Source organism: Strongylocentrotus purpuratus, unplaced genomic scaffold (genome assembly GCF_000002235.5).
Source record: "Strongylocentrotus purpuratus isolate Spur 01 unplaced genomic scaffold, Spur_5.0 spur5_scaffold_6, whole genome shotgun sequence".
Classification (NCBI taxonomy): domain Eukaryota; kingdom Metazoa; phylum Echinodermata; class Echinoidea; order Camarodonta; family Strongylocentrotidae; genus Strongylocentrotus; species Strongylocentrotus purpuratus.
In genome coordinates, this window is record NW_022145612.1 from 33,722,155 (window position 1) to 33,734,954 (window position 12,800).

Genomic DNA, 12,800 nt, shown 5'->3' on the forward strand with positions numbered 1-12,800 from the left:
ACTATGGAATAGATTTCAAAATAAGAAATGTGTTTCTGTGTATGTATGTTTGTTTGTTTTGTACTGTACATAATACTTCATAATGACAAAGTTTGGTGGATGGGGTAGATAAGGTCAAATCAAACTGAACTTGGGGTCCGTTAAAGCCTAATGCCCAAGTCACACTAGATGTACGACCGATTGCCCACTTCTAACAAACAAGTAAAACCTGCCAGGATCGACAACCAATGCATGATTTTAAAGTGGGGGATGGTTACAACATAAAACCCTCTTGCCCAGTCATCCTGGCAGAAAATACAATGAGTAGGGAATCATTAGAAGGTATAAAGTTACTCTTTACCATAGGCAAAGAATAGATTTGAAGGTCACATTGGTTATGACTTTCTAATCATAAGGTATACAAGTTAAGTATACTTCTAATTTACTTTCACTTTCACACTTCTCTCTCTCTCTCTCTCACACTCTTCTTTGCTCACAACGCCCCAATTAATTTAAATGTAATGCTGTCATCAGAGGGTGTCCTTGCAAGCTGTTGCTCAGAGTCCATGTATGTACATGTAGATTTAAAGGCACATGCTGCTTTGTTTCACATAATACTAAGTGCATTTTTATAACACTTATAGCAGTGGAAATATTTGTTGCAATTAGTGGGACATTCAATCCGATTTTTCCATATAATTACAGTACTGTATTCCCTAGTTTGTGTTAAACTTCCCATAAAGGCCAATAGAACATTTTTGAAAAGTAATCAAATTTAATTATCCTGTTACAAATAATGGTATTTCAATAGTCAGAATGCAAATTGCATACATTAATTGTTGCTACGTAGGACAAAAAAATAAAGCTTGTCCTACCTGACAATATGAAATGTATGCAATTCGCATTCTATTGAAATACTATTATTCGTTAAAGGTGAATGATATAATTTGTAACCAGGCACTTGATTACATTACAAAAAAGGTCTATCAATTTAAATCAGGCCTAGAATGAGGAATAAGAAAAAGAAAAGAATTGGCCTATCCTCATTTTGATCAAAAAGCCTGAACCCCATGTCGGGTCTAAATTTGAGTAGAATATGGGCTATACATTAAACATGATTCCATGCAACAACTTTCATTCAACTAGATACAACAGGATTATCAATGATTCTATAATGTCATTGTTTCAATGTTGCTATTTAATAACTGGAAATTTGTGAGAATCAGATTCAGTATAAACAAGAAAAGTGCAGGATATGTATTGGGTCAAAATTTATTCTATTATGACATACACCATTATGCAAAGAAAACATGACTGTAATACATGTAGCCTACTCCATATAATTTCTAATTTGAATTCTCTAAATTTTAAATTCTGACACATATATGGTCTAGGTCTATCCTCAATAGTGATTTTCTGAACTAATTTTGGGCTGAAGGAAAAATTATGGCAGATATCTGCACAGAAGTAAAGAAAACATAATTTCAGGGCACTTATGAGGCCCCCCCCCCCCCCTCATTTCATCCAAAATATGTTTACCCAGTGACAAGCTATTACCTAACCTATTATATATCATTGCATCTAAATAGAATGCATATTACATACCATTAAATTGTTGCTAGGTTGGACAAACATTATGCCTTGTCCTACCCAACAACAGGTTTTTTATACAATTTGCATTCTGACAAATAACATACAACTATTTGACACAGGCTAATGTGAACTATTTTATAACGAGGCACTAAGGAAAGACATATACGTGCATTGCATTTGATTAAACACAAAATTAGCTACCGGTATTTGGTAACCCAACATGTTGTAACACTGTTACAGATACTCTTAATGTTTGCTACTGGTAGTTCTATGGGCTATTTGATCTAGATTGGGCAAATAAGTCAAAGGAACATGATGAACTTGTAAAAGAGAATAAGAAAGGTGTTATGACTGGATGCTCTTTTTTGTTGCAAATGCTGCGTACCATACAAGGCCAGCAATTCCTGTAGCAATGATCTCTGTGCTGACCCATGGTCCTTTGGATACGCCCTGATGAGAAGAGAATGGGAAACAAAATCAAATCAATCAATCAATCAATAAAATAATTATCAAGGAACATAGCAAAAAACACAAGTTGTCTTGCCTGTTTCATGCAACAGACCATTGGACAACATTACCAAGTAGGCTGCCTTATAACTCTCAGCAGCATACCCATACCCCAATGACCTCAAATAAAAAGGTTCCATAGTCCATCGTCCAAGCATCAAACCATCAAAATCACTTCAAGATCTATCAACCTGTGTATCTAAATTCAAACCTGAAGTATACCAACACACTGTAACCTCTAATGACCATATCTCTCAGGAAATATGAAAGAAAACTTTTGTCTTTTTTCCTGTGAGGTTTTTATCATTAAATGTTAATACATAGACTAGTAGAAACAAATAAATGCAACTGCATCTCCAATATGACTCCACCTTCTTGTATCTTCATTTGATCTTTAGACCTTTAACATCTCATCTGACCTCACAAACCCAATTTTTTTTTCATTTAACATTTTCATTTAACATTTTCAATTTCATGCTCACACAAACATGTAAATGAGTCCAATTTGGCCTAAGTTGGTTCAAAGAAATCACGTATTTGAGATGATGGAGTGACAAGATGGCTGCATCGACGGCTCTGGCTATACAATAGCCAATCATTATGCAACACCATATCCATTATATGCAGTTCAATGAATATTTGGCAAGTCCCATGGGAGAATGGCTAGCATGGAAGCTGCACATTTGGAGGGATCATGTTTTGGGGGGAGCTTTTTCCCTATTTGTATTACTATTATGATTATCATTATATGAGAAACAATACAGTTAATGAAGCGATGTTATTTAAAAACGGATTGCTTCTAAAATGACCTCAAATTACAAATATAATCAGAGCTACCTTGTGATTAACTAAATTTCTTTTCATTGTGTTGATAAAAAAATCAATCAATTAATTTATACTACGGTCCACCTTTCCAAATAACCTTGACATTTCCCCTGCTGCAATCACATGACAAGTCTACCAGAACTCAACTTTATTTTACAATACTTACTGGATGATCCACAGGAACGGTGATCAAAGGTTTCACTTTAGATTCTTCTCCTGTCCTCAGAGCCTATTATAGGTAAAAATTTACAAGTGGTAATATAAGATTTAAATGTTTCTTTTAAAGCCCGTCTGCACTAGTTTGGCCAAGGGGAATTAGACCTCCCTGCAAAGTCACTGTCAGGTGGTTATCTCATCAAATCAGCTCTCAATCAAAATAAGAAAAAGGAGATCATGGGGAAACAACGGGCACCGATTAGGCATTGTTTGCTATATAGAGGGCGAAAGTAGCTTTAAGTAGTACAGTGGGGCTTTATAGAATGATGAAGGTGCTGGTAAGTGGTATTCCCTTTTAATTGCAAAAAAATTCTGACTTCTTCTGCACTTCATACACAGAAGAAAATAGGCATACAAATCTCATTCAAACATATATATATAGCAATATCCTAAATTTCTTTACAACCAAATAAAGTATCCATGTCTCGGACATTAATTGATCAAATGTAAGACAGCTTTTCAATAAAAAAAAATATATGTTACTAATTAATTGAACAAGGCTTTAAATTTCGAAAAATCTGTCATTAGAGGTTGCTAGTTATTTGTCACAACACAGTCTTGGAGGTAAATGTAAACATATGACCTCAAATAACACTTAACCAATAGCATATGACCTGCAGCACCATAATAAGAAGGTTCCCCTGAACGCATCTTAAACCCACCCTTGGTCACAACAGAATTCAGGGTTACCAAGCTATTTGCCACAAGACAGTCTTGCCGGTAGTCTTTAACATTTGTGACGAATGACGGACAATGAACTGATATCATTTGGAGCTCTTAGTCTTAGCTCCTTCGAATTACCAGTAAAATAAGAAATACACCATTGAGGTGCAACTGAGAATGATTTCAAAAACATTTTTTAATCATGTTCTTTACCATTACAAAATGTTACTGCTCATTTAAGTTCTAACTTTTCAATTGGTATCAATACCAGAACCTCTGAACTAATTTTTAGGAAATGTACTATATTTTGTGCCCTTACCTTTCTGAGTGCACTAAAACCTTCTTCATCATAGATGCAAACACTGTAAGTACCAGATGGTGCCTTCTTGTGTTCCGCTGTCCAGCTCACCTAATACAACAATGAAAACATATCAAATAATACATGAGCACCAACAGAATACATGATATATTCATCTCCAAACACTTGCTCAAATTTAGGTATTAAAATACTATAATAATGAATTTCCTTGTTAAAGTTTATAAATACATTGGATACGTAAGCATGCAGCTTATCACTACTAGGTTTTGATGTGTACCTTAGACCTCTTATGCCCCAAATCTAATCATTTGATCGTTGCATGCTTATACATACTCCATCTAATTTTGGTTAAAATCTGTTTAAAGATTCTCAAGTTATTGTGGTAGCGTAAAGCAGGAGGGATATACGGACAACCCCAAAACATAATGCCTCTGACACTACTGTCCCTTAGGCGGCAGAAGCAAATTTATGTAAATGTAAAAAAGAAAGAGGTAAAAGTAAAAGAAATAAAATTAAGTAAATGTTTTGCAAATCAAGTTCCTAAAGATTTCATTGGAATTGAATATTGTTAAAGGTATTACAAAGTTTTGGAAAATTTAAAAAAATGGGTGGATAGTGATTCTTTACAATTTTGATATATTTGGATGCCCCTGTGGATGTATTACAAACACCAGAAATTTTAGCCCCTAAAACACTTCTGCTTTCGAGAAAAATTGAAAATAAAGATTTACCGGTGCTCCCGGTAAATGTTGATAAATTTCAAATAGCTCCTACGGCCGTACAATGGTAGCTGCGACCATGAAAATCTCAGAGTATGTAGTTGTGATATATCATTTCCGAACGAGAATAATTAATCAGTCGATTTTAGCCAATAAACATTGTTTTATAGCTTAATTAATATCTTGACCTTGAGAGGGAGCTATTCAACATAAAGTGTTTATTATTTACAATTTCATAATTTTAGAGTAGATTTAGACCGCGACAACGATCACTGAATATTGTAGGATCGTATTATGCTTCCAATATGTTCATTTGAACCAAATTCATGACCCCATACCAAAACTTTGTATTACCTTTAATAGAGTCAATCACTCTCCTTGTCTTTTGATGATGGAAAAAATAATCTCTTCCAATATTGTTGTCCCATTGAATTGCATAACATGTAATAATCATTAAGCGGCAGCAAATCTTTTGCCAGAAAAACTACAAGAATGTACCGGTACTACTACTATGTGGGCATTGCCGATGTTCTTTAAAATGAAATGACCCAACCAGTGGTGTAGTACAGTCCCCAAGCAACCTCCCCCCCCCCCCCCCCCCCCCAAACCAGAAATGATTTATTTGATTCATTTTGATAATAGAGCATGTTTTTTCTTCATTACAAAATATTAACTCAGCTGCACTTTTACATGTGTGTCCCTGGCAGTTTTACCTCCTACATTTTTAACTCTAGACATCTTAACACCAAACCAAACATGGCTTTTGCAGATCAGGAAGATGGATACCATCTCACAAGGTTAAATTTCATGGCACAGTTCTCCAATAAAAAGTTTTTTATCATTCAAAAATATCTGCTGATGCATTCCTGATTTTAAAATTTAAAGTAAAATTTCTTTCCTTCAAACATATTTAAACCGGTAGTCATGCTCATTATGGCAAGGCAATCATAAACTGTGATTACGACCACACATGACCATACCACCCATACACAAATAAATCTATTTCACAAAGGAAGGTAGCGGTGGATGGCAGACAGGTTGTAAATTATGTGTCGGTCCCAGCAATAGCTACATTGGTTCATATTCTAATAATTCAGTTAATACTTGTCCCTGGGTCTAAAATCATGTTGAACAGAAGAAAAACATGGACCTCAGATTAAATTTGAATAATAGACTAAACCCAGCATCGGGTCTAAATTTTAGTACAATATGGACACCAATGTTTTTGCACATTCAAACACATTGTATTTGTCATGCCCTCCATGATGAGTTTGAAAAAGTGTTATGTACTCGTATGAATGCTTGAAACTGAAAAGTCTATCATTGTGGATACATGGCATTATAGAAAGATTAAAGGAGAATTTACCATAATTTTTTAAAGAAAAATTTGCTGAGATTACACATACATAGAGAACCACAATGTACATGTGTTGTCAATATTTGCCTATGGTTTAAAAAAAGGTTATTAAAACAAGGACAGATGTAAGAAGATTACTTGAAGTAAATGTTACCTGATACTTGTTATCTCCTGACCGTGACACTGGGATCTGCTTTCCATCCACCTCTGCATTCAAGAAAATATTCTGAAAAATAGAAATGTATAAAACATTTACATGCTCTTTTCTGGTATAAAAGTATTTATTTCCCCAAGCATAATATAATCCTTGACTTTTGATCAGACAATATGGCCCTAATTCACAAAGGAGGTTTGTCGACAAACTTAAGTTTTCGTGCGTCATATGACGCAAGGAGTAGATGACGGGTTCAAATCCTTCTGGTTCCAAGATTTTTGGGGACTTATTTTCAATTACAAACCTTCTTTGTGAATTCGGGCCTATAAGGGTGAACATTTTAAGTAATGGGACTACATGTATGTGAGTGCCTTTTGAAGAACTCCTATTATTCCACAACGTCAAGAGAACTACCAGTACCATACTCTTTTTTCAAATAAATATCTTTATAACAATCCACTCAATGGAAACACTGCTTGATAGATGTCAATATTACATCAATGTATATGTATTTTAAGCAAATATACATGTAACATCAAAAGTTCAACACAAAGAAGTGTCAGTTATTATATATGAAGGTATTTATAGAATAAGATAAATTGCTTGTTGTTACAATAACATCCGCCTATCCAGAGTGTCTCGCATGACATTTAAAGAAAAAATTCTACTTAATTTTGGAACATTACTTGACTTGCAAGTGCACATTATGATTTTTGTAATGTAATGATAACAAAAAATAGAGTATCCATTTGAATAGCAGTACAATAGGCTCCGGTGATGGGTGTATGAGCACAGCAGTTGCGTAATGCTTGGGTACGGAGAATTTTGATTTTGCCTCTGTGGTTAAAGGGGCACGTTCCCGCCATTGTAGTTATCGCTGCTCTAGTCATCGCCATCTTGGTTCCGAAGATTGACTTCTAATTTGCATACAGCTGTCAATCAAAGTACGCACGACCTGGCCTGCCTTCGTCAAGCCAGCTGATCGCTGCCGATCCTGACGTCACGAAAGTGGGCGGAAACAGCAGCCAAATCTTAGAACCGAACTGCCATTGATATTACTTCGGCACATGTATGCGACAATCGGCATTGTGCGGGCATTCGGAACATACCATCTGCGTAAGAGCCGTATTCTGTTGGTGTCAATAGGCAGCTAGCACCGTCCGCCAGCGGATACGTATTTTTAACGCCCTCTGGAATACGGGGAACATGCCACTTTAAAATGTTAATCATACAATTAATGATAATTTTCAATGGCTTTTCTTTTTTAGGTTCAAATCCAGCTATGGTTTTCAAGAAGAAAAAGAAAATTTGCAACTACATGTACTACCACTTTTTGGGCGCTAGGCCCCCGATTGGATGAACGTACCCCATTTTAACAACTTTTGATCTCCCTTGCCTAAGAATGATTCTAGTCTACTCCATGGTTACAGCGAAGATGTCTGCCAGTTCACTAGTTGATGGTTATAGTAAGTCCTGTTCCTCTGTACTTTATAATTATTCATTTAAGGAATGTCTTTTTAAGAGCCCCTAAAGTAGCTACTCAGCAAGGAGTAGATGAATTGTTTTCAATTACAAGATGAAGCATGAGATCAATATCAACTGGGTGCAAGCCAAAAATTTCTTTACAACAATTGAACTTGTTTATGTTTTCCAATTCAAAGCAACACATCTACGGCTAGAAAAATATTTCAGAATCTACTCAAGCCAGTTCCTCTCAATGCAATTCTAAATAATTCCAGAGCTCAAGATCTGCTTAAGCTCACTTTCATCCAAGTATACAGTGCAGCTTCTGTACTGAACTGCTTACATAGGCACTTGCACTTACCGAGATTTTATTCTTGCAGGACAGCTGAAATTCTACCAGAAACACAGTCTCTGTCGAAAGAGCCCCATCTGTGGTTGTGTATGTTTTGCTATTAAAACTTGCACCAATGCAGCTTTCAGCTAAAAACACAAAAGACACAAAAAGTAATTGATTAGTGAAAATGCCCACAAGGATCACATATATCTGGTCTTTTCCCCCAAAATCCCATTTTGATAGCTTCTGTAAAATTAATTACACACTGAGATGAATGACAATGCATCATAAAAACCAATATAGGTGATAGTGAAATTTACATCTTCTTTTTTTGCGAGAGAAAAAAATATCATGATTTATACAAAAATCCAAAAAATCTGGAAAATAATGAAATTGAATCAACCATGAACCAGATCTTAGGTGCCCATCTTCACATCATTAAAACTCACATAAAAATGTGTTCTCTCTTCATTCCTCAACTATAAAGTTAGCAATGTTTTTCCTAGGTCCAATACTTCTTCTCATACTTTCTTGAAGATTTTGATTTTGTGGCTGTCCAAGAAATTGGCTACTACAACACAACTTCCATAAAGTAGCATCTTTTAGTCGGTCACCTTGTCTGAGCCAAATCAATTATCAGCAGCTTTTCATCATTACTCTTTTTTAAAACAATAATATAAAAATTGAATTGAATTGAAAACAAAACAAGAGAGGTGCGGCCGTGCAGGGGCTTTATGCTTCCCTAAAAATTAAAGTAGGAACCCATAGTCTCTACAGTGGCCTCCATCTTACACAATCCATTATGCCAGATGATGGGAAAAGAAAATTATATAGACCTAGGCTACATCATTTCTTTGAATGGTCTATTAAAGGAGTAATTTTCTCATTTCTTCTTCTACTTCTTCTTCTTCTTCTTCGCTATATGTACAGGCCACCTTCGGGTGTATTCTCGTACTGATGTACATGTAGGTGCTGTGCAGGTGTATATATAGTGACTCAATAAAAGGCCTACAAAAAAATATGTGCAGCTAAAACAGGGCCGTCAACCCTCCCGCATTTGGAGGGAGTCTCACGCCACCACGCTCATTCTCCCGCCGCCCCAAAAGCTCGTGGCGGGAGACTCTCTTTACCACGCCTTCCTCCCGCTCTCCCGCCAACGATGTAGAATCTCCCGGTTTATGAAAAAACCTCCCGCCAAACCGTACCGTATACCCCCAAAAAATATGAAAAATGTGCTCTAATCCCCCCCCCCCCCCCCCCCCCCCATTACGCTGGTTCGTCTGAAGAAAAAAAAATCCCTCCAAGCAGCTCCCCAAAGTTGACAGCACTGGCTAAAAAGACATCTGTAGCTTAACGGATACAGTGTATTGATCACCCCCCAAAAACTCCCATCATGCCAGTTTCTGCTGATCTCACTAGTCTATGCCCACTAATAATCTCACCGCAACAATCAGCAAATAATGACTATGAAGAAAAAATGCGTGCCTACATTTAATCCAAAATGGTGGCTTGCATGTTTTGCCTCTTCTCATAGACTAATTTCAGTCGAAAACGGTGTGTGTTAGTTGATAAACATAGTTTATTGACGATAATACTAGTGTTCATCTCAATTATTGGACAAATGGCGCGCCATAGCTAGGCAAATTCATGCAAAAAAATATATTCAAAAAATTGACTTGAAAACACATCAGACAACTAGTCTGAACCGAGTCAGGAGCAGATTTGAAAAAATTATATTTTTAAATGTTGTAAAACCAAAGATATAAGAAGAAAACTGACCAAGTATCTGTACTAAAAATCGTACATGTAAAATTGGTCGTACACATTCGACAGCTCTAAATGACGCGCACGGTTGCGTTACGTGCATTCTCGAATCCAAAATCATACCTCACACACACACTCTCACCATACCGCGAATGGTCCGTCGTGGGGAGCTAGCCGGCTGAGAGTTTGCAGCGATACCAACGCAGCTTCAGAGCTCCGCAGCGCGCCATTTTAGCGGGACTCGGAAAGGTTCGCGGTGGGAAGGCAGCGGCCTAGCTTTTTGCCCAAACAACGCTAGATCGGCTGCTGGCAAAATGAAAATAACTACGATCGAGAACATCGTCGGTTTCTTAACTTTTCAGTGAGATAATTCTGAATTCTAATTGAGACTATATAATAAATTAAATCGACAAAGAAACCTCGGTAGAACTCTTATAACTATACAAAAGCTTGTTTATTTCTTCATTTGACATTTTGTTTTTGACCATTTTTTCGTGCGCGAGTCAATGCAAACTATGTATTACCAAACTTTCAACACGCAAGGAACGGGGAACACTCGCGGACCTCGTATCAAATTCGTTGCAAAAAAAAAAATCAAGGGTGATTTTGAAGCAGTGAAGAATATTGGCGCTGCAATGCGCAGAAATATACTTGAAAGAAACTTAAAAAATCATACCTGAATTTTCAGAAAATCGTATTTGTATTAGTGTACCTAGATGTGAATTGTTTATAACTCAGATTTTATGAAAATTTGTCGGGAAAAAATGTCAATTTTTTCCGTTTGGTGGTCATTTCTAGGCTAATATTTTAAAAGTTACTTCAGTAATGGTCCCGATGTTTCTCTTATCATACTCGCATGTTATTCCTACATAGATTAAACATAGGATGGTTAAGGGTAAGACCGGATAACATTATAAAAAAGATATATCCTTCCAACCTCCCATATCCAAGTTTTGGGCTGATTATTGCCGACCCACCGCAGCAAGGCCATTCAGATTTTCGTACGCGACCGAAGCGCCCTCTAGTGCCCCATGAATGTGCCTACCATAGCAAGCGTGTACGTATGATTACAACGTATCACGTATGAGCCTGAGGGCCACTTATTTTAACACGTACGGTACGTAACATTAGAAAATGGAGGAACAGAGTTGAGAACGATGGACCTAATCGGCAGAAGTCTTGCTAGAATTACCGAAAACTCAAGTAAAATTCATAAACGAAACTCCAAGTCAAACTGGTAAATTTTATTTGTTTGTTATTTTTCATCAATAATGAGTGGTTAACTATGATAAAAGTTTAGTACAGTAGCTGCAGCAGGTTTTACAAAATATTGTGTGAATGTACTGTAGTACAGTGTTGCCTCTTTTACTACACAGCCAGGATAGTGATGCAGCTATGCATGTTATGTGTGAGCCAGCCAGCTCCAGTGCCAGGATTACAATGCTGCTATGTGCATGTGTGGGACTGAACCGCTCGGTGACAAATTGTGGCCTCTGCTCTGGTTGACTAATAAGTACAAAACACAACTCCTAAACAAATAAATATAAATAATGATAAACTTCCTACAGATTAATATTTACCTAGACTGAAATGTGGTGCAAATACAGCGAGGAAAACACACACGAAGGTCGCCTGTAGTATAGATGCCATGTCTGATGTGATGTTGAAAGGAAATTGCCACGTCCAAAAGACCTAGCAAGTGATAAGCCAGCGACCACTAAAAAAAAGCCACCACAAATATGGGTCATAGTGTCTCCAAAACGTCCAATCGAAAAGGAAAAAGAAAATTTTGCAAGTCTAGGATTGATATGAATTTGATATTGATTTATTTCGTCCACAATGCAATTTGGAAATATGCTTCCCGCCAGCATTACAATAATACAAGAAACAGAGTACAATAATATGAATTATGTGAAACAATTAAGCAAACGTTTTCAAAGCAATCAAAATCTCGTATCATAGAAATAATGTTTACAACATCCAAAACTGTTGAACTTTTCTTATTAGATGATTGTTAATGTGATCGTTTATGAGAGTTAGTTTATCTGACAAAAAGGAGTATTCTGACTTACGTCATGGGCTGAAATAGCGCCATCTACGCTTTCCTAATTCCGACATAGCAGTAGCAACGAATTGGATGTTCGCACCGAAATCTTGTCCTAAATTACACCTGTTATTGATACGAAGCCAACCCGTTTGCAACAATAAGGAGGCAAGAAGGTTCGTTAATTCGATATATTAATGTATAACGAGTATAAATAGTATAAATAATGAGAAATGATGATATGAATGTAATCTAATATGCTTAAGTGATAATGAATGGTGTGTGTAGTATTAGTGTATGCACGGACACGTATGATACCGTATACGGCTGTAGTGGACGTTATATATATGCAAATTAGATGCACGTAAAACAGGTATACGATATATACGATATAGAGTGTAAGCTAGGGTGCTACGTAAGGCAATGTTAATTGTATGCACGTAAATAGGTATACGATATTAACGATACGAATGACGTGTCCGCTATAAGAAGGACGCAGTCATTGATATGCGTTATGCTAATAAGTCTTTGTGATTCAAACTATCTACCACGAATATTGGTCACGTGACTTGAGTGAAGGTATTGTTTATAGATAATTGCATATACACAAATGATAAGAGACAAAGAGAAGAAATTCATTTGTTATTAATCACTGCATTTAATAGGCGAACTGATGATATTATTTATACACATGTATTCGAAAATGCCTGTATGAACAATTACTTATAATCTGTTCTTTTTCTTTATCATGTTTTGTTCATACAGTTTTCACGGAGCAAGTGTGATGGAATTAGTTGACATAGAATAAATTAGCAAGTCAACCCTACTACGACTTTTCATTGACTGTTTCTTCAGTGAAAAC

The 12,800-nt window shown here is 36.4% G+C and overlaps 1 protein-coding gene and 1 long non-coding RNA gene across 2 annotated transcripts; one reads left to right on the plus strand and one right to left on the minus strand.

Moving 5' to 3' along the window:
- Positions 1 to 1,156: 1,156 nt before the first annotated feature.
- On the minus strand, positions 1,157 to 11,607 carry LOC576685 (translocon-associated protein subunit delta). The gene is made up of 6 exons (XM_030973528.1): positions 11,475 to 11,607; positions 8,158 to 8,276; positions 6,333 to 6,404; positions 4,103 to 4,192; positions 3,071 to 3,133; positions 1,157 to 2,022 (listed from the first exon to the last, which is right to left on the minus strand). Exons 1-6 carry the CDS (start codon positions 11,542 to 11,544, stop codon positions 1,918 to 1,920), a joined length of 519 nt encoding a protein of 172 aa, XP_030829388.1. The 5' UTR covers positions 11,545 to 11,607; the 3' UTR covers positions 1,157 to 1,917.
- Positions 11,608 to 11,895: 288 nt separating this feature from the next.
- On the plus strand, positions 11,896 to 12,792 carry LOC115919503. The gene is made up of 2 exons (XR_004061880.1): positions 11,896 to 12,114; positions 12,704 to 12,792. It is a non-coding gene; the product is annotated as an uncharacterized LOC115919503 (long non-coding RNA).
- Positions 12,793 to 12,800: the final 8 nt, after the last annotated feature.